The sequence below is a fragment of the Notolabrus celidotus genome, chromosome 22, assembly GCF_009762535.1.
Source record: "Notolabrus celidotus isolate fNotCel1 chromosome 22, fNotCel1.pri, whole genome shotgun sequence".
Lineage (NCBI taxonomy): Eukaryota > Metazoa > Chordata > Actinopteri > Labriformes > Labridae > Notolabrus > Notolabrus celidotus.
In genome coordinates this window covers 5858360-5877768 of record NC_048293.1, presented here as the reverse complement: position 1 = coordinate 5877768, position 19409 = coordinate 5858360, and the positions used below count along the sequence as shown (strand labels likewise).

At 41.3% G+C, this 19409-nt stretch overlaps 3 protein-coding genes across 5 annotated transcripts in view; 1 reads left to right on the top strand and 2 right to left on the bottom strand.

The window, feature by feature from the left end:
- Window positions 1-2112, bottom strand: part of mideasb (mitotic deacetylase associated SANT domain protein b) — a 34428-nt gene extending 32316 nt beyond the window's left edge. Inside the window, exon 1 of one of the 2 annotated variants that reach the window (XM_034675741.1) lies at window positions 1703-2112. The gene's annotated coding sequence lies outside the window, so the exon portion shown is untranslated. The remainder of the gene's footprint in view (window positions 1-1702) is intronic. The other variant, XM_034675738.1, reaches the window with a different exon arrangement.
- A 427-nt stretch (window positions 2113-2539) lies between these two features.
- On the top strand, window positions 2540-5673 carry ptgr2 (prostaglandin reductase 2). The gene is made up of 8 exons (XM_034675752.1): window positions 2540-2811; window positions 2937-3055; window positions 3290-3481; window positions 3606-3776; window positions 4063-4272; window positions 4501-4710; window positions 4837-4876; window positions 4970-5673. Exons 1-8 carry the CDS (start codon window positions 2775-2777, stop codon window positions 5032-5034), a joined length of 1044 nt encoding a protein of 347 aa, XP_034531643.1. The 5' UTR covers window positions 2540-2774; the 3' UTR covers window positions 5035-5673.
- tmem62 (transmembrane protein 62) lies at window positions 5598-17937 on the bottom strand. Of its 2 annotated transcripts, none has more exons than XM_034675745.1 (14): window positions 17689-17937; window positions 17321-17525; window positions 15964-16075; window positions 15670-15807; window positions 15096-15141; window positions 14466-14607; window positions 13331-13455; window positions 12985-13107; window positions 12310-12465; window positions 11780-11939; window positions 11364-11562; window positions 11088-11183; window positions 9105-9223; window positions 5598-8221 (listed from the first exon to the last, which is right to left on the bottom strand). In XM_034675745.1, the coding sequence occupies exons 1-14, from the start codon at window positions 17724-17726 to the stop codon at window positions 7901-7903; spliced, it is 1980 nt and encodes a 659-aa protein (XP_034531636.1). In that variant the 5' UTR covers window positions 17727-17937; the 3' UTR covers window positions 5598-7900. The 2 variants fall into 2 exon arrangements, with proteins under 2 accessions (XP_034531636.1, XP_034531635.1); XM_034675744.1 differs by having other exon boundaries at window positions 17321-17561; window positions 17689-17925.
- Between the last annotated feature and the right edge of the window lie 1472 nt (window positions 17938-19409).

Genomic DNA, 19409 nt, shown 5'->3' with positions numbered 1-19409 from the left:
TGATCACTTAGTTCATGGACAGCCTCAGCAACGGTTTGATCAGAGGAAATTTTAGTATTGATGCAGCTCTTTAAAGAAGACTTGATAGCTTCTTCAGTTTCCCCATCATGTGTAGCCAATATTTCATTGAAAATAGTGCAAGGACAACATATAAAATGTTGAAACTGGAAAATATTATTGTTTTATGAAAAATATATGCTCGTTTTAAATATGATGTCAGCAGCACGTTTCAGAAAAGTACGGACAGGGAAACCAAAACACTGAAAAAATTGTGTAATGTAACATGACTGGGCATAAAATGAGCATTCAGGTGAGGCTGAGTCTCTGTTAATGGGAAGAGGTTTGTCACAGTGAGACTGTCTGAGCGAATAGTCAACAATGTCAGAATAATATTCCTCAGTGTACGATTGCGAAGAATTTGTGGATTTCAACATTTACAGTATAAAAGATTGTTAAAATATTTAGAGAATCAGGAGAAATCTCTATACAAAAAGAACAAGGCCGATAACTGATACTGAATTTTCGTGATCTTTCGGCCACTACATTTAAAACAGACATGACTCTGCAGTGGAAATCACTGCATTGGCTCAAAATCACATCCTGAAAACATTGTCTGTGAGCAGTTTGTTGTTGTATCCACAAACTGTGCTCACGCCTGCAACCTTTCTGGGCTCAAGCATGTTAAAGATGGACTGAGCCGGAGTGGAATGCTGTCCTGTGGTCTGATTGATCAAAACTGGACATTCTTTTTGGAAATCATGGACACAGTGTCCACCACATCCAAGAGGAGAAAGAGCACAAGCATTCTTATCACTGCAAAAGCCAGCATCCCTGATGGTATAGGGATGCATATCTGTCTACTATGGTGGCCCTGAAGTGCAAATCACAACGGCAATTCAGAAAACACAAGATTTGCCGTTGTGTTTTCTGATTTTCTGTAGTGTTTTCAGAACTGCCTGTGATTTGCACTTCAGGGCCACCGTAGTCTACAGCATGGGTAGCTAACTAATCTGGGAAGGCACCATTAATGCTGAATCACATATACAGGTTTTGGAATAACATATGCTGCCATTGGACCTTACATATTTCAGCAAGACAATGCCAAGGCCCATTCTACATGTATTACAACAGCATGGCTCTGTAGTAGAAGAGTCCAGGTACTAAATTGGCTTGCCTGCAGTTCCATCATGACACCAATTGAAGACAGATGAGCAGATGAAATCTTGATTTGCATTGTACAGATTTGTATATTTGGTTTCTTGCAGTTTTGTACAAGAAAATATTGTAATATTCTGCCTCACAGGCTTTAGTCACTATACAATTTAATATTTTGATGCACAAAACAGGGAAGAGCCTATATGATATGGTTTGTTATATATTAGTTGCCAATCATGTAGTCTATTTACGTAACAATAGAGGTATAAATGATTTTTAGTGAGTAATCAATCTGGATACACCCACCACTACTCACTATTATGAATGCACAGGCTGTCGTGCGGGACTTTTAGGGGGTTTTGACACTTCGTGCATTCCTGTTTGTGTGTGTTTGTGTGTTTGCTTGTATGTGCATGTGTCAGAGGAGATGGCCAGATTAGGTAATGCTAAACTAGCAACTCCCAGCTGTTAAAATGCTAATGGCAGCGTAATGAAGCATCAGTTGCCCCATAAACAAACAATGATCGAATAGCTCTGCAGTACTTACATTAAAGTCTGTCCCTCAATGGCACACACGTCTTCATTTCCCTGTTTGAAGCTGTCCTTCTGCAGCTGCTAAAGTTGTCTGCAAGCTAGCTGTCGCAACTTGCAAATGAGTCCACTAAAACTTAATTTTTCTTCCAATTCATCTAGAAGTCTTCACTTCCCAGTTCCACTTTGAGACACTTTAGCTAGCAAACGACCCTGCAAACTATCTATGGCACCTACTCACGAACCTGAACTATGATGAGAGACGGATTGCATGGTAAACGTCGACAATAAAGGCACGTGCTGTTTTAATAACGGGTGACTTCTGTCTAATAGCTGCAGTATCGATGATAAGGAATATTAAAACAGCTTGTTCGGGGCGCATACCGTTTCTGGGTTCCAGAGGCTGCCTTAACGGCTCCAGCACCTTCGAAAAGAAGGTATGTTTGTGGCAAGATAGTTCTCGTCTCATGCAACGGAACTTCGGAAAAATGCAATTGCACACAGTATCACCGTGCCATACTTTATAAGCATTGAAAAAGATGGGACTCTAAATGTGTAATAAGCCCGATAATGTAAAAGAGGAATATATTTTCTCCATGTATGGCTCATGCATTAGCTCGAAAGAAGTACTTCGCATGCGCAAAATAAACTTCCTGCAGAGTATAAGACACAATACACAAATAGACAGCGGATTCCACAAGAGGGTGTGTATATCTACCTATTTTGTATAATGTGTTAAATTGGTCAACTAGGGGTAAAATACCAGATACGAATCTACTCTTAGCTGATGAAAAAAGAACTTTGAAATCGTCAAAAGATTACTAGGCGAAGGCGGAAGTTGGTATCAGAGACTCCTCTCGCTTTTCTCTGAATGAGACATGCTCATTGGCGTGTTGACTTTCTGCTAGCCTCTAATGTAAACACAGTGTTAAGAGACGGTTTTCAGCAGTTTTTGGTTATTTCCTCGAGTGGTATTTCAATACAATTCAACGCATACTGCAGAAAGAAAGGTGACGTTTTTTGCTGCGTGTTTTATAAAGTGTATTACCCATAAGAGAAGATATCAAGGCTAGCCTAACTTTTGAAGGATGCAGGTGCAGAGAGTCCTACTCAACTCACGACCTGGTAGGAAAATAAATTTCTTTGCTGTTTCCCATTATAGAAAAATCTCATTTTATCCTTTCATGTGCTGAAACATTGCTGCACCCATGTGTCTTAAACTTTTACACAAACTGCTTATCCACTTTGAGGTAAAAATGGGACGCCTGTTCCTGAAAACTTCCGACTGGAGGATACGACTCTATCACCTGACTTGACAGATGGGGAAGTTCTTGTTCGGACGCTTTACCTCTCAGTCGACCCTTACATGGTATGCATACAATCAGAATGCATACACATTGTATGTTCTTGTAATTAATATGCACACTTTTCTTGTTTGAGTTAGCCCTATAAAACTGAAAGAGTCAGTTCTAGTTTTAGATCTCATAATGATTCAAGCTGCTTCTTTAACTCAAGACTATGTCATATTATGTGGTCCAGCTGAATCCATATGGAGGTTAATGCAGCAAATGTCATCACTCCTGCTTATATCTTTGCTTTGCAGCGGTGCAGAATGAACGAAGACACTGGGGCTGAATACTTGACTCCATGGCAGCTGTCTGGATGTGTGGATGGTGGAGGTGTCGGTGTGGTTGAGTCTAGCAGCTGTGCCAGTTGCACAAAAGGAGATGTGGTCACAAACTTTAACTGGCCTTGGCAGACCTGTGCTGTCATGAAAGGAAGCGTCTTGCAAAAGGTGTGGCATATTGCTATGTTCAACATTTTGATAGGTGGACTTGGTCATTTGTCATTTTTCAGAAAGGAGGATGTCTCTAAAATGTATCCCTGTAAGTAGTGGTATTGCCTTTTCTCTATTGCAGGTTGATCCACAGCTGGTTGATGGACACCTGTCTTACTTTTTGGGTGCAGTGGGCATAACAGGTTTAACAGCACTGCTGGGTGTAAGAGAGAAGGGTAATGTCACCAAAGGAGGCAGTCAGACCATGGTGGTGAGTGGAGCAGCTGGGGCCTGTGGCTCCATAGCTGGACAGGTAAATACAGCAATTTTATAGTATAATATATTGTATTGTAGTTAAGCCATCTGAAATAATTGCTAAATGTATGGAAAAACATTCCCAAAATTTGGGTTTCTACATGTATCCACTTTCAGTTTTCTCTTGTTTTTTTCAACTCAGGTAGATCATTAGATTTAGTGAAATACCCCTAATTAAAAATTGGTTTAAATGCTGACATAAACTACACTACTACTGACTAAACTACAATTAAAGTGAAGTAAAATCCTGTTGGTATTATGTCACACTGCTTTCATTTTTCCAGATTGGCAGGCTCGACGGTTGTGTGAGAGTGGTCGGTATTTGTGGTTCTGTTGAGAAGTGCAGAGCTTTAGTGGAAGACTTGGGCTTTGATGCAGCCATCAACTACCGTCAAGATGATGTCCCCTCAAAGCTGAAGGAGAGCTGCCCTCATGGGATAGACGTCTACTTTGACAATGTGGGAGGAAACATCAGTGACACTGTAATTGCACAGGTACTGCTTGAGTTGTATTCGTGTGCAGTGCTTTTTATCCGTTGTTTTTTGGATGGAAAATTTGTTAATTCTAAGGTGTTAGTTGGCCCTGCTTTCAGTAATTGTGCTGCCAGCTATTACAAAATTAGAAGTCAAGACTGTGCATCCTACTTTTCTTTGGCAGTGAGTGTTTTGTTCCTTATGAAATCCATCTCAAACATTGACCTCCAGCCTTCTCCTTATCTCCAGATGAACAATGGAGGCCATGTGATCCTGTGTGGGCAGATTTCACAGTACAACAAGGATGTACCTTATCCTCCTCCCTTGAGTGAGGAGATACAAAAAACCCTGCAAAGTAAGAATATCGCCCGGGAGCGATTTATGGTGCTTAACTACATGAACAAAGCAGAAAGTGCCCTCTGTGAGCTCAGCCAGTGGATTAAATCAGGCCAAATCAAGGTAAGGAGGAAATGAAGATAACAAGTGGTTGACTGTGTGGGCGTCATTGTTTGTTTGCAAAATGCAGTCCTCTTCCTTGTTTGTATGTTCACACCATTTTGTTATAATTTTGCCTCCACTCTGCAGGTGCTAGAGACTGTGGTTGACGGGATTGAAAATATGGGGGGTATGTGGATTTTAAATTTGGACTTTTACCTCATGGCATGACCGTTTTTGTAAACTAGGGAGGACTTACGTGATTTGTTTTATTTCTTTGCAGGTGCATTTTGCTCTATGATGAAAGGGGGAAACATTGGCAAGCAAATCATAAAGATATCAGAGTGAAGTTTTCTCTGGCGACTGCACGATCCAGACATGAGGGAAATTACCATACAGTTGCCTTCTAGCCATGCAGTTAACACTAATTTAATGGACTCTGGTAAGGTATTGCATTGATAAGCAGACACCAGCTGGTTCCAGTAATAAGAAATATGCTGCTGGAAATTGTGTTCCTTAGAAATGTGAAATGAAAATGTGAAATGAAATCTTACAAGTTCTTGGTAGGAGATATCTTCAATATGAATCCTTCATGTAAGGTAATTCGTGTAGATGCTAATATATAAATTGGTATGATCCAGCACTGCCTGATTATATTGTTTGAGTATACATTAGCAATGTCTTTATGCAGTCCCAAAACTGGTTACTTTGTTTGATGATGAGCTTAACCTAGGTGAAAAAATGTTCTTGGTTGTGTATTTTTCCACACACTAATATTACTGTTGAGCTTCACCTCAATAATCTTGAATAATTAAATACATGAGTATTGCTGACTGAGTCCATCCCTTGCTCTCTACCATGTCATGTTATGTAATGTTATGTAACAATGATGTGAAGCAAAACACAAAGTATATGATTTACTGTAATGAACATTTTATTCCACAGCACTATAAACCATTAATAAAATAAAATAGTGGTTGGCTCTAATTTCAGTTGTCACAAGAAAAATATGTGGCAGGTGTAAAATCATCGTCAATTCATTCATATACTTAAGTGTCTGAACATAGGGGGGAAATGAAGAATGAAGAATGAGTCAAGTGAACACCACAACTTCACTTGCAGTATATCCTTTGTGACGGTAGTGGTGTCGGAGTGGATGTCTGTTTTTTCTTGTGAACAGACAAGTCAGTGTACAGTACAGAACAAATCAACCAGATTGATGGATAAACATAACCAGTGAGCATCAATAAACTATCTCTCAAATACAAACTGTTGGTGCTTTCCTGCAAACAATAAATAAATAAAAGTATCATGCATAAATTTGAGGGGTAAATGATTCAGTCACCCCGTATTCCCCTTTGAATTGAATCAACACTGCCATCTTGTGGACACATCAAATAGCTTGTGGGAGCATCTTTATACTGATGACAAAAATCCATCAGTTCAAATAATCCTCTTTATGATGGAATTAAACACTTGGTTTTGCTCCCATGAAAGAAACGTCTCGTCTATGTAAAGAAGGGGAGAAGCGTATTAAACCATTGCCAGCATGAGTGCACATCATTTAATTTTCTCAGCAGTTGTAATATTAAACTACGTGCTGCTTCACAGTGCTGAGCACTTATTACTCTGCACTCACATCGTGCATGGCTCAAAAAAGAAAAACCCTTTGTTGGAACATTGCTTCTAATAAAAGACTTCATAAATGGGATCTCCACCCTGGTTGTCGCTTTTTAAAATCACATTGTTCTTGTAGAATCCAGCACCTGTTACTACAGACAAGAAAGGATTGAATTAAGAGTGCAACAGACTCTTAACAGACAGCTACCTGCTCCCGCTCCTTCACTGAAATTAAGGAATCTTCATTCTGAGGCATTACAGACAAATGTGTCCTCACACACACAAAGCTGGGAATGCTCTTTTATCATCCTGACCACATGACCATGAGGCAGGCATTTCCAGTGCAGATATAATATAACATGTAGGGGGGGAAGAAACCACTCAATACAATCAGAATCAATAAATTAAGAAAACAGCATAGTACTTTTTTTTCCATCTCATTTCATCACATCTAGAACACATTCATTTTTTTTTCTTCGCCACCACACATCTCAACTGTTTAACATGGATTGAGTTCACTGAGCTACTGTGGAGTATAAAAACATTGTCCTGAAATACTTCTGGGACCAGCCTGTTGTTTGAGTGCTCACATTCCTGAGAAACAAACAGCTGCTTTCTGTATTCACGTTTGAAGGAGCACAAAGAGTCAGGCCGGCTAGCTTTGTGTGTGTGTGTGTGTGTGTGTGTGTGTGTGTGTGTGTTTTTGTTTGTGTGTGTGTGTGTATGTGTCTGTATAATGGCATTGAAGTTTTTGATATGACTACTCAATGCTAGAATTGAGACTTTTTAGTGGCAGTCGTGTGCAATGGAATCATTAAAAACACTTGAAATCATCATGTACAGTACTCAACTGATTTGTATTCCCTTCCTTCGATTTCCTGTAACCATACGGAGAATAAACTTGAAAATATGATCATCATGGGCTGTAATAGCTGTGTGATCTTCACTAAAGAGACTCTTACTACTGCGCTCTGTCAGTTATGAGAAGTCAGGGAGGGCTCACAGTATACAAAATGAGGCGTACACGCTTCTTTCTTATTCACACGAACTGTATACTGGAGGGTAAACAAGAGGATGGGTTTGGCACGTCTAGCCTCTTAGTGAATGAAATGATTTCCAGAGGGAAGAATAAAAGGTGAAATCTTTCTTATTCATCATTTGGCAGTGGTGGAGTGGCATTAGGCCAAGGCAACACTTCCAAAAAAGTGCGTAAGCTCAAGTAAATGAGTCAGCTTAAACTGCAGCTCTCTGTGTACTGTTGACTGCGGCACACATTTAAAAGTCCTCACATAGCTCCAATAAGCTAGTTACCCTCATGTCTCCAAGGTTTTTCTTACACTGTACACATTGCTATGAATATGGCCAGAAATGTGCTCACCAGTGCTTTACAATAACATGCATATTAAGTAAACAATACTACCAAGAAACAGGAGAGTGAGAGATGTACTGTGAAGTGGATATGGAAGGAAGGGAGAAACTGAGGCGTCCAGGATGGATAGAGACAGCAAAATATATCTGTGAGTCAGGCTGGAGGGGGGGGGGGGACCGGGACTGTGGAAGTGGTTGTAGTGGTGGTGGTACAGTGCAATTACTGTCAAGAGGAAGAGACGCTCTTGCTGTGTTCCCGGAGAAGAGGGGCGGGGCCTGTCCAGGCGCGGTACACCAGTATCAGACTGAAGCCCAGCGCCCACGTGCGGACAGGAGACAGGAAAAAGGCCGTGGGGCCGTAGGTCTCCAGGAGGAAGTAGCAGGAGTGGGCCTGCCAGGCGAGCAGCAGCAGCATGAAGACGTGCACCGCCAGAGTCCTCCAGCGGCAGCCCGGCCGCAGGAAGTGAGATCGGAAGGTGTTGCCGCGGCAACGGTGGTGAAGGCTCCAGCACAGATAAGAGGTGAGGGGCATGTTGAAGAACAGCAGCTATGAGAGAGAAAGAGAGAGGAAATGAGTCAGGTTTGATGTGATTTGTTGAGTTAATGTGATTATTTAGATAAAAGGGTTACACCGCAGGTTAATTACTGATTAATGAGGAGGATTACAAGGCAGCGCTCCTAAAGCTGTTTGGCTTGAGACCCTGCAGAGTGAGCAGTGTGACATGTGAGCGCCTCAAACAGAGATAAGTCTCTGTCAAACTATTTTCTTCAAAGCTTAGCGTTTAAACTTTCAGTGTAAGTCAGGAAAGACGTTGCAAACATACAAAATAATAAAAACTATAGCGTCTTTATTTTCCTTATGCAGACCCTTTTGTTTCTCTTTGGATCATTTCAAGCTTTAGAATTGTAATCTAGTAAACAATCAAAGATGGAATAACCTTTCAGAAACTACTGACTACACAAGCTGTCCATTATCCAGTTATTGATTAGATATAATACTCATGGTTATGAATTTCTGTCCTCCTGACGATGTTCTCTACCAACTCCTCAGTGATATGTCTGGTTCTCCAGCAGCATAATACTTCACTGCCTAGTTTAAACTGTGGCCATTAGCTGCTGAGCAGGAAGCATACAGTTGTGCTTCAAGGATTTGTTGCAAAAAAGAGCGATTTTAATGAGCCAAGGTCGTCGAGCTGTGGGCAGGAAACCAAATCAACAGCTGAAAGAGGATATAAAGCTCCTTATAGCTTAGGCAAACCAAGCATTGAAAACAAAGACTGTACCTGCTTTAAGGTGGAAAGTACCTAATGATGGGAAGTTAGAGCCGATATAGGAAAATATAGAACACACAAAGACTGTTTGAAGACGTTCTTCTTCTTACGCAGACATTTCTGAGATGAAGATGTGATGCATAAAATGTGTTTTCTCACCTGAACAACTCCAACAACATAAGTGAGACTGCCCTCCAGGAAGTGTCCGTCGATGAAGACCCCAAAGGCGAAGCAGGCACCACTATGGCCATCTATCAGCTCTCCTATAAACCATGGACCTGAGAGGAGAGGCGCAGACATCAGACTGTAGGAGCTTTTTCTACAGGATCAAGTGCAACATAACACAAAAAATCATGTCTGCACTTTTATAAAGAGATCTTATTGTTGCCTATGTGTATCTACTTCTTCTTGTAATGCTCTTGTAATGTTAAAGCGGATGAGTGTTCAGCCTTAAGCATGAGACAGTAGTGATGGGAGGTACGGCGCTTTTCAAAGATTCATCTCCTTCGGCTTGGCTCCTTTAGAAGAGCTGGCTCTTATGGCTCCCATATGACCCTTCATTTAGTATCACTCAGAGCCTTATATTTTAGCCTAATTTAGCAATTATGAATGGTTTTTGTGTTGGTAAGCAATTTTTCATTCAGTGTGTTCATAAAAACCTTATTTTTATGATTTTTTCATTACAAAAATAATACACAGTTACTAATATTTAACATTTTAATCAAACTGAAATTAAAATGCAGCCAGATGCTGCTTCTTTTTCTCTCATTTCTTTACATTTTCCTGATGTGCTTGCATTTAAATCCAGCTCCTCCGTCTCTCTGTGTACCTGGCCTGTACCACTACATGCAGTCTTTGGAACGACTGCCCCCCCCCTTCCTTCTTTCACATAAAAGCCTGATCCTAGTCTAGAAAAGAATCCTAGAAACAGTAATTCATGCTTTTATTTCATCCAGGTTAGATTTCTGCAATTCACTTTACTCCTGTCTCTCACAAAATAACCTCAACAAACTCCAACTAATCCAGAATGCCACAGCCAGACTCATAACCAGGTCCAGCAGGAGAGAACACATTACACCCATTTTAAAATCACTTCACTGGCTCCCAGTCCATTTTAGAATTGATTTTAAAATGATGGCTTTTAAAGCTCGTAGGGGGTCAGCTCCTGACTACATTGCTGACCTCTTGACTCCCTACGAGCCATCATGTAACCTCAGATCCTCCGGTAGGTCTTTACTAACTATTCCACACTCAAACAGAAAAACCAAGGGTGATCGAGGATTTTCTGTTCGTGCCCCTAAGCTGTGGAATGACCTGCTGGAGGATACCATGGAAGCCGACACACTGTCGTCTTTTAAGTCGCTTTTAAAAACTCACTATTCTAGACTTGCTTTTTATTGATTTTATGGTTCATTGCTTTGTTCCTCTTAACTACTGACTACTGCTTTCTAAACTTCTTTGTAAAGTGCTTTGTAATTTGTTTTGAAATATATATATACCCCCGTCCTCCAGCAGCTTCACTGGCTCCCGGTCAAATTCAGAATTAATTTCAAAATCCTCCTGTACACATTCAAGGCCATTCACAACCTCTCCCCTCCGTATCTGTCTGATCTCCTCCACATCGTCACCCCCTCTCGCTCCCTCTCGCTCCCTCAGGTTTTCCTCCTCCCTCCACCTCTCTGTGCCCCCTGCCCGTCTCAGCACCATGGGGAGCAGAGCGAATGAAAGCTCTTGAACTCACTCCCACCAGACATCCCTAACTCCGACTCACTACCCCTGTTCAAATCCAAACTTAAAACTCACCTGTTTCAAATTGCATTCCTTGTCTAATTGCACTGCCTCATTTTAACTTGATGTAACTCTGCTTGTTTTTATTTATTTCATCACGTTGTTTTTATTTACTGTGTTTTAATCTGTCTGTAAAGTGACCATGAGTGTTTTGAAAGGCGCTTCTAAATAAAATGTATTATTATTACTATTATTATTATTATTATTATTATTATATAAATAAAGTTATTATTATTATTAGTCTGTCCATGCATGTGATTTGTCACATGGTGTGCCCATCAAAATAAAGTCCAGCCCCTGCCTGCATGTATTCTTAACAGAGCTGACTAGGAGCTGCAGAAGCCGTTGACTCACCTAAGGCTGTGCAGAGGTTGAAGAGCAGCAGAGAGTAGAAGAAGGTGTCCATTGTACTGACCAGATGCAGTGACATGCACACTTGAGAGTACACTCCTGTTGATGACAGACAAACAAAATTACATTCATGTTAAATAAAGCACTGTTGATATTGAAATGACTACCTTTTGCCTTTGTAGCAACAAAAATCTTTAAAATTAAAAAACTGCCATGAACATTTCTGTTAATCAGATTCTGCAGACTTCAACATCAGTTAATGACAACATCACGGCTCACCTCTCCTGGAGGGAACACTCAAGAACCTGAATGCCAACAGTATGCCGATGTTCAGCAGCATCATGAATATGAAGGCCACTCGGCCCAGGATGTAGTGGTCTGTGAGGAGGATGAAGGACTGCACGAAACCAAAGCTAGGAGTCAGGTCGTCCTCCAGAGTAAAGTGCTGCTCCCGCACCGACGACCGGCCTGCCGCGTCCTGACACACACATAAGAAAAACCCCATCAAGACAAGACAGGTACAAATGGTTACATCTATAAATATAAGTAAGAACAGTATCAGAGCCGCAGTGCCCAGACAGCAGAGTGAGCCATAATTCAACCCAAGCAAACAAATTTAATCAGGACCTATAAAATATTTAAAAGTCTCCAAACACATGTCAGTGTAAGGGGAAGATAAATTATGCTGCACTGACCTCCACTTTTACTCTGATGGTGTGCAGTCCAGTGAGGTAGAGAGATGGATCCCACAGCAGAACATAAAGAGGACCTCCAGCAGGGTGACATTTCCCCAGAGGTTCGCCGTCCACGCTTACATGCACGGCTGTGATTGCTGCCTCTGAGAAGGCCAAGATCCTTTAGAAGACAGAGAAGACATTCATTATTATAAATGCTGACACAGCCAAAAGGAAGTTTTCAAAAACCTACATCCAGCAACATGGTACATTGAATGGTTTAAGGATATATACGCAACTTTTATGCAATTTTCAAAGATGTATGCTTAAATGATGGTAATAAGTCCTTTAATGTGCAAAGAAAACAATTCAGAACCTCCAATACTGAGGTTACTATAGTTCATTTGACACTGACATTATAAAGATATCAGCGACATGCACTCTACACAAATGTGTGCGCTGCACAGGACATCAGAGAAACCTTGCGTTGTGTTAGCATGTGTGGTAGAGCTACTGCAGGCCTCAGGGATCAGCTAACACAGAACAGGCACCTGATGTGTGTCGACCTTCGTATCCGACCCAGCGGCTCCACTCCGGGGTGCAGGTACTGCGCGTCCTTGGGGTTGGTGATGAGCACTGCAGGCCACTGCTCGAACTTCAGGTCGGAGAAACTCAGCAGGTCGTGGTCAAAAGCCAGAACTCTGTACCTGGGGGACAGAGTCAAGTCTTTTTTAACACCAAAGAGATTCTGATGTAACCAAAAATCATGGCCTAGAATTATGATGATGCAGCCTTAATCTGTACAATCAGTATAATTAAAACAATTAATTCATCAGAGCTCATTTAAGGTTGACCCTCGCCCATTATGAGTCACTGAGCTTCCTGGCTAACAAACAGTAATGATCACAAATCACACGTCTTGCTAATAGGCGTATCACATCCACCCACAACATGCTGAGGAAATCAAATCATCGTTTTGACTGATGTTATTGTTCAAGGCAGGAAAATCAGCAAAGTCTAAATGAAATCTAAGCCTTTCATACCCTCCAAAGCCCGTCTTTGAGGGAATTTATTAGTCTTTTGAAGACTAATTAAGACCTGCAGATACCCCCAGAGATAACGGAGGAGCTGAGGGGACTTTTATGTAAGAGGATCCAAACCAAGCAGTGTTAGAGGAGTAAAAAAGCACAGATGTGTTTTGTCATTCAGTCTTCTTAATCACTTACCTGCGATTATCCATCCAGTCACCCAGCTCCAGCTCCAGAGTTCCTTGGGGATGTCGGCTATGGAGGACGGGCATCAGGCCGCCTAGTGTGTGCAGGTGGCCACACAGATACGCAACTGCAGATCTAAGAATAAGAAACCCCACGTCATCTTAAATGTAACCATTATTTTGATTTATTGGAGAAGCATTGGCTCCTTTATCCTAGGAGTGTCTGATAGACGTCAAGCTTGCAGGTGAAAGAGCAACAGCAAGAAATTGATGGTAAAATATATAGTAAGAGGTGTTTATATACACACCCAAATAAAACAAACAAACTAGTTTAGCTTTGAACAACAAGCTTCTCTTACCTCATCACATCCCGAACTCCAGGTGAAGGGGAGACGACAGTAGAGGTGGTGTAGTGGCCAAACCAGATCGACTGGTTGCTTTTAAGACTCTCAGCTCTGAACGTGTCCAGCAGGTCCATCTGAGTCTGTCGTTTATTGAGAAAGAGACTTTACGTTAGGTACAAGTTTAATGCGTTACATTCAACATGAAACTAGGGGAATTACATGTTCTTTTGACAACAGGGAAAAGATGGTGAGGCATGTTTCTCTTTTAGGAAATTGACCTTACATTTTTTTTATTCAAAGTGTAAGAAAAGTTATTAATTCAACCTCCTGTTAGCTTATTTCTTGCAAAAACTACATTTTTAAACATATTTCAGGCTTTTTTAACTTTTACTTGAGAAATAGGACGGATAAGATAGAGAGGGGAACTAGTAGGAGAGAGTGAAGAATACCACGCGGCAAAGGGCCACGTGTTGCCATAAACCCAAGTCAGTCACTTTGAAAACTATGGTCTCTGTACATGAAGCGCATGGCTCAACTGCTAGGCCAAACTAGCGCTCCATAAACAATGTTTTTATTTATTTATTTTTGTTATTTGGTGGCATTTTCTTAAAAATTAGTGCAAGCTGGGTGCTGATTTAGCCTTGTGGTTAAATTGCGGGCAGCCTATGTTCCATTTCAGCCTGCGGCCCCTTTCCAGAATGTCATTCCCTCACTCTCTCTCCCAGTTTCCTGCACCATCCACTGTCCTATCCTCTCTAATTAAAGGTGTAAAAGCCCCAAAATATACTTTTTTTATAAAAAAAAGAATACAAGCTGGGGCACGGTTGGCCTAGCGTGTTAAGCATTGGCCCATGTACAAAGACTATAGCGGTTGCTGGTTCCACTCCCAGCTTTAGCCATTTGCTGCATATCCTCCCCCACTCTCTACTCCCCACATGTCCTGTCTCTATTCAGTCGTCTGTCCAATAAAGGCGAAAAATGCCCAAAAAACACAACTTATAAAAATTAATACAAGCTTGATTAATCTGAGTCTTCTCCAATCTTTACCTAATACAGGCGTAACAAGAAACAGCCTCTGCAGTGAGTTTCTCTGTGTGTAAAAACATCATCAGTACCTTGTGTTCTGTGAGTTGAAGGGCAGCAGCTATACCTGGTTTAGTATCCCGAAGAAATTGTACGGCCTCTTGGGTCCTGGAGTCAGAGTGGCGTCCGCACAGACGAAGGAGTAGTTGCCAAAGGGGGTTTTGTGCACGTAGTGGAAAGAGCCAACTTTCTGATTGGCCGAGTATTTCCTTGAGGAGATCGAAGAAGAGTCAACGTGAGCATCGTTCTGCTGTGGTCTGGGACCGAGCCAGCGAGCTCCACTCTGCTAATACAGTCCTCGGATAATTTAATGCATTTTAAATACATCAATAAATAAATTAGGCTTGTGGAGGAGACAGACTTTGTCTCGCAGAGGATGACCGAAGCATTAGAAATATAAGGCAGATGAAAGATCGTTGAGAATTAACGGAAGCAGCAATGTCACATAAAACACAATGTGTGTCAAAAGACGAGAAGAGAGTCGGTCTGTTCATGTAGTTTCTATTTTGGTCTTCAGGAGGCTCAGACTGCTTGGATTATTGTCAATAAATAGGCCTGCAGCTGCTCGGGTTTCAGAGGTATTGAAGTTACTACATGCTCTCAGCAGCTTCACGCTTAGCTTGCTGCTTTAAAACCTGCAGAAGCAGACTGGGTGCATATCAGACCTTTACTGTTGCATTGAGGATTACATACTGACCTGTAATAGTTGTTGGTGCTGTCCAGTGACATAATATTGAAGGCATCTGTGAAGAAATAAAGAAATAATAGGGATATCTGTCAGAATATGAACATTTAGAGGAGGTCAGAGACAAGAGAGGAGCTTTACAACTCAAATCCAGAATGTGGAATTTAGAAATCCCCCTCAGAGTGATTCATAATTAATCCAGGGATCAGATTTCTTCATGTAACATACAGATATTGAATATAATCTGCTGTTACCATAGAACCCACCAAGAGATAGACCAACACACATCAACAACTTGTGATCAATAGCACAAGAGCTGTCAGATGAACTCCACATCAAATAATGAGCCTTCTTTCATCTGACAGTTCCCACTATCTCGTTTCACATCTAATAGCTTGGGATCCAATAACAGAGGAGAGAGCAGCATTAAAAAGGAGGGGCAGGATGACTTCCCGTGCGATGCTAAAACCCACCGCAGTTAATGGATTCTTCGGGATCTTAATAGTGTACTCGCTACTGTGGGTTGTGTTTGTTTGAAGCAGTGGGTGTGGAGAGCACATAGAGATAAAGTGATGAGGTTCATTACCATGATTTCCACGGATGTCTATCCACCGTGTGCGCTCCATCACGCGGGACCTCTTCAAGACATTGTGGTAGGCCTGCCACTCCACCTCATGCTGCAAAGAGCCCACCTTACTCTCTGTTTTCGCATCAGTGAGATCCCCTGTGGAGTGGGAAGAAGAGACAGAGTTAAGAAGGGACACATAACATCTGTATTTTGTCGTGATTACAGTTACACAAGCGCCACACCCAGTCAGCCTTTCACTACTCAAAGCCTTCCCAAGTATTTGAATACAAAAAGACAGGGGAGTTACTGTACCTGTTGCAAGAACTAGAGCAGGTTTGATTGCTTCAACAGTGTCAGTGCAGAACTTTTCAAAATCTGGAATGCGTCTGGGGTCATGAAACCGGCTTATGTGAATGTCGGACACCTTGAACCGGACATAAAAAACACAATCAGGGACAAAAAGAAGCAGTGGTGGACAAAATACACAGGTTCATTACTTAAGTCAGAGTATAGAGCCTCCATGTCAAATATTACTCTAATACAAGTGAAAGTTGTTCTGTTAGATCATTACTTGAGTTAAAGTACTGAAGTACTTGCTTTTAAAAATACTTAAGTATTCTAAGTACTTTTTTAAAAATCTCAAAACTTTGTATTCTCAAAATACATTAGTGCAGTCAAGAATACATTCTGTTACATTATGTTTATTTAGAAACCATTACTTGAAATCTCTACAAACTATACCATGGAATAAAAACAGGAACTAAGTTACTCCAAGCACAGACAACTTAGTTTGAAATGTTCATCTGGAATGAAACAAACGTTATGTAGCTCAATATGCTTTCTCAGGTTGGACTGTGAATGTTTGTATGTTTGGGCAGAGTGGGAAACAAGGTGAACATTTCAAATGATACGCATCATTCCTCATTTCAAAAACCTCTAAAATGGGCTGAAGATATGGTCATGGGGGGTCAGGTGGAGAATTATAGCCATGATTACCACCTCTAAATGAACTGCCTGATCTGAGTGAAATGTCCTCTGCGTTTGATATACAGGTATGGCTAAACCACTGAGACAAACAGAACTACACAAACACATTTTACTGTCTTAGGATCAGATTTCAGAAAAGAGAGGGACATTCATGAGCTGACTTCAAAGTTAAAGTAGTGAGTAACTAGAGCATTGATAGAAATGTAGTGGAGTCAAAAGTACAATAACTGTCTTCTGAATGTAGTGGAGTAAAAGTAATAAGTATCCACAAAAAATAATACTCAAGTAAAGTACAGATACTCAAAACATGTACTTAAGTACTGTACTCAAGTAAATGTACTTTGTTACTGTCCACCACTGAAAATAAATGATGGAAAGGTCTTGATACTGCTTTGTTCAGAGCTGTAAAACACTAAAAGAGCGAAGTCTAACTACAATTTACTGTGTTGCTGAATCATTTTTTTTACCTGACAATGACACACTTCAGTGGTCAGTGACCCCATTCAGTCAATCATTCAGAGAGAGTTCAGTGGGTGAACTACTAAAGCTAGCCTCATTTAACAACCATGCAGAGGCAAAGACATTCTTCTCCCGTTAGATGTTCAACAAATGAAATGAATTTCTACCTGGATCCCTGCAAGATTAAACAAAGCTAGCTAGAAAGACGGTTTAAAAAGCCCACCTGTATAAACCAGAATATATTGCTCAACTCGCCGCCGGGAAATGGTGGAGAACTCCCCTTCGACTCATCTCCATCACCCACAGTCGGGTGCTGAACACTACGTTTAGGGTGCCAAGCCGTGTCATAGCTGTCCAGCACCCAGGAGGTGATGCACGCCAGGGCCAGTCCGAGGATAACCAGCACACCGAACAGCTTCAGCATCCTCCTGTAGTGGCGAGAGAGGGGGGCTAGCTGCCGCTGTCTGTTCCCGGACAGAAAAAAGCTAGCTACTGGTGGAAACAGCTAAGGGAGCACGAATCACACTAACATTAACTACAGATATAATGAAGCACTCAGCTACATGGCTAGGATGGATCTATGACTCAGACCGTGTCTGTCGCTGCCATCGTGGCCCCAGGAGATGCATCGATGCGCGGGGTTCATTCACGGCTCCGTTCAGCTGCCCTCGGAGGCGGAGGAGGAGGTAGCTCAGTAGGTTAGCTAGCAGCTAGCTACCTACCAGCTACCAACACAGCAGCAGCCTGACCGGTTGGATCGGGAGACGTCACAGGCAGATGTGCGTGAGAAATGAGATCCCACTCTGACATGTTTTCCGGGTACCGCAATCGAACGCAATCCTACTGCAGCTACTATCGCGAGATGTTTCGGGAATAACAAAATCAAGAAAGTAGTAAGGCAAACTAATGAAAATGGAAATATAATTTTTGTACTTTATCCGATTAGAAGACGATTTATACCTCTGAAGTATTTTATGTATGTATTTAATTAAAGGGTAGATGTTTATTGAGGGTCAATGTTGCCATTTATTCATACACACATCAATTTTAACAACTTAAAATACATGTTGTAGCTATATTTATTAATTAGTTAAACAGATAATTTGATTGCCCTCTGAAAGTAACATTCAAATCCCAGTTTAACTCCTTACAGCAGGGGTTCCCAAACTTTTAAGCCCGCGACCCCCAAAATATATGTAGGGAGGCCCTGAAGTGCAAATCACAACGGCAAATCAGAAAACACAACGGCAAATCAGAAAACACTACAGCACATCAGAAAACACTACGGCAAATCAGAAAACACTACAGCACATCAGAAAAGCGTGGTGGATGTCAAGAAATGTGTTTTAGCAATTGAGAAATACTGTAATAGCTGCATGTACGTTGTCGCTGGCGGCACTCATATTTGGAAAACATGTAAACCATGTTCTTCCGGGTCAAAGGATAGACCAGTCCAATCAGAGTCGAGTCATGTCCCCCGAGGATTCCTACTTCTTCCGGCTTGGTTAATGTCGAAGCGTTTTCTGATTTGCTGTAGCGTTTTCTGATTTGCTGTAGCGTTTTCCGATTTGCTGTAGCGTTTTCTGATTTGCCGTAGTGTTTTCTGATTTGCCGTTGTGTTCTCTGATTTGCTGTTGTGATTTGCACTTCAGGGCCACCGTATATTGGTGCCAAAGACTTGCGACCCCCACTGTCCCTCAAAGGGATTTAATGTGGCTTCACTTAGCTGGTCTGCAGAAAATTAGCCTACCTATATGAGCATGTGTCTGTGCTTCCTGTGCCGTTATGAATTAACCTGCTGCTACTGATGCTTTTGATAATTAACTGTTCACTAACTCTAAACTTAGGAGTCATCTGACAAAAAGAAAGACAGAAAACTCATTACATTTTCTACTTTCAAGGTTTTATTTCAAGTTAAGCTACTATTTTTGTTGATATTTTTTACTATAGTGGGCAAAATGTGCTATTTTTACATAATTAAATAAAAAAAACATTCTGGAAGACATCTCACGACCCCCCCACTTATGTCTCCCGACCCCCCAGGGGATCCCGACCCACACTTTGGGAACCCCTGCCTTACAGGAACACAGTTGTTCAATTAAGCTGTGTTTAATTACATGAAGTCATAAATCTCAACATAAAATAGCACAGACATTGTTAACAGACTGAGTAATCCCTTCATTATAAGTAGATGGCTGTGTGAAGTACTAAGCATTAATGGTTTCAAAAACTACTTCAGCAATAAAGTTCATGTTTAATACCTCAAGATGTCTTTATCAAGCGATTCTGTCCTTTTACCGTGCATTTTCTTG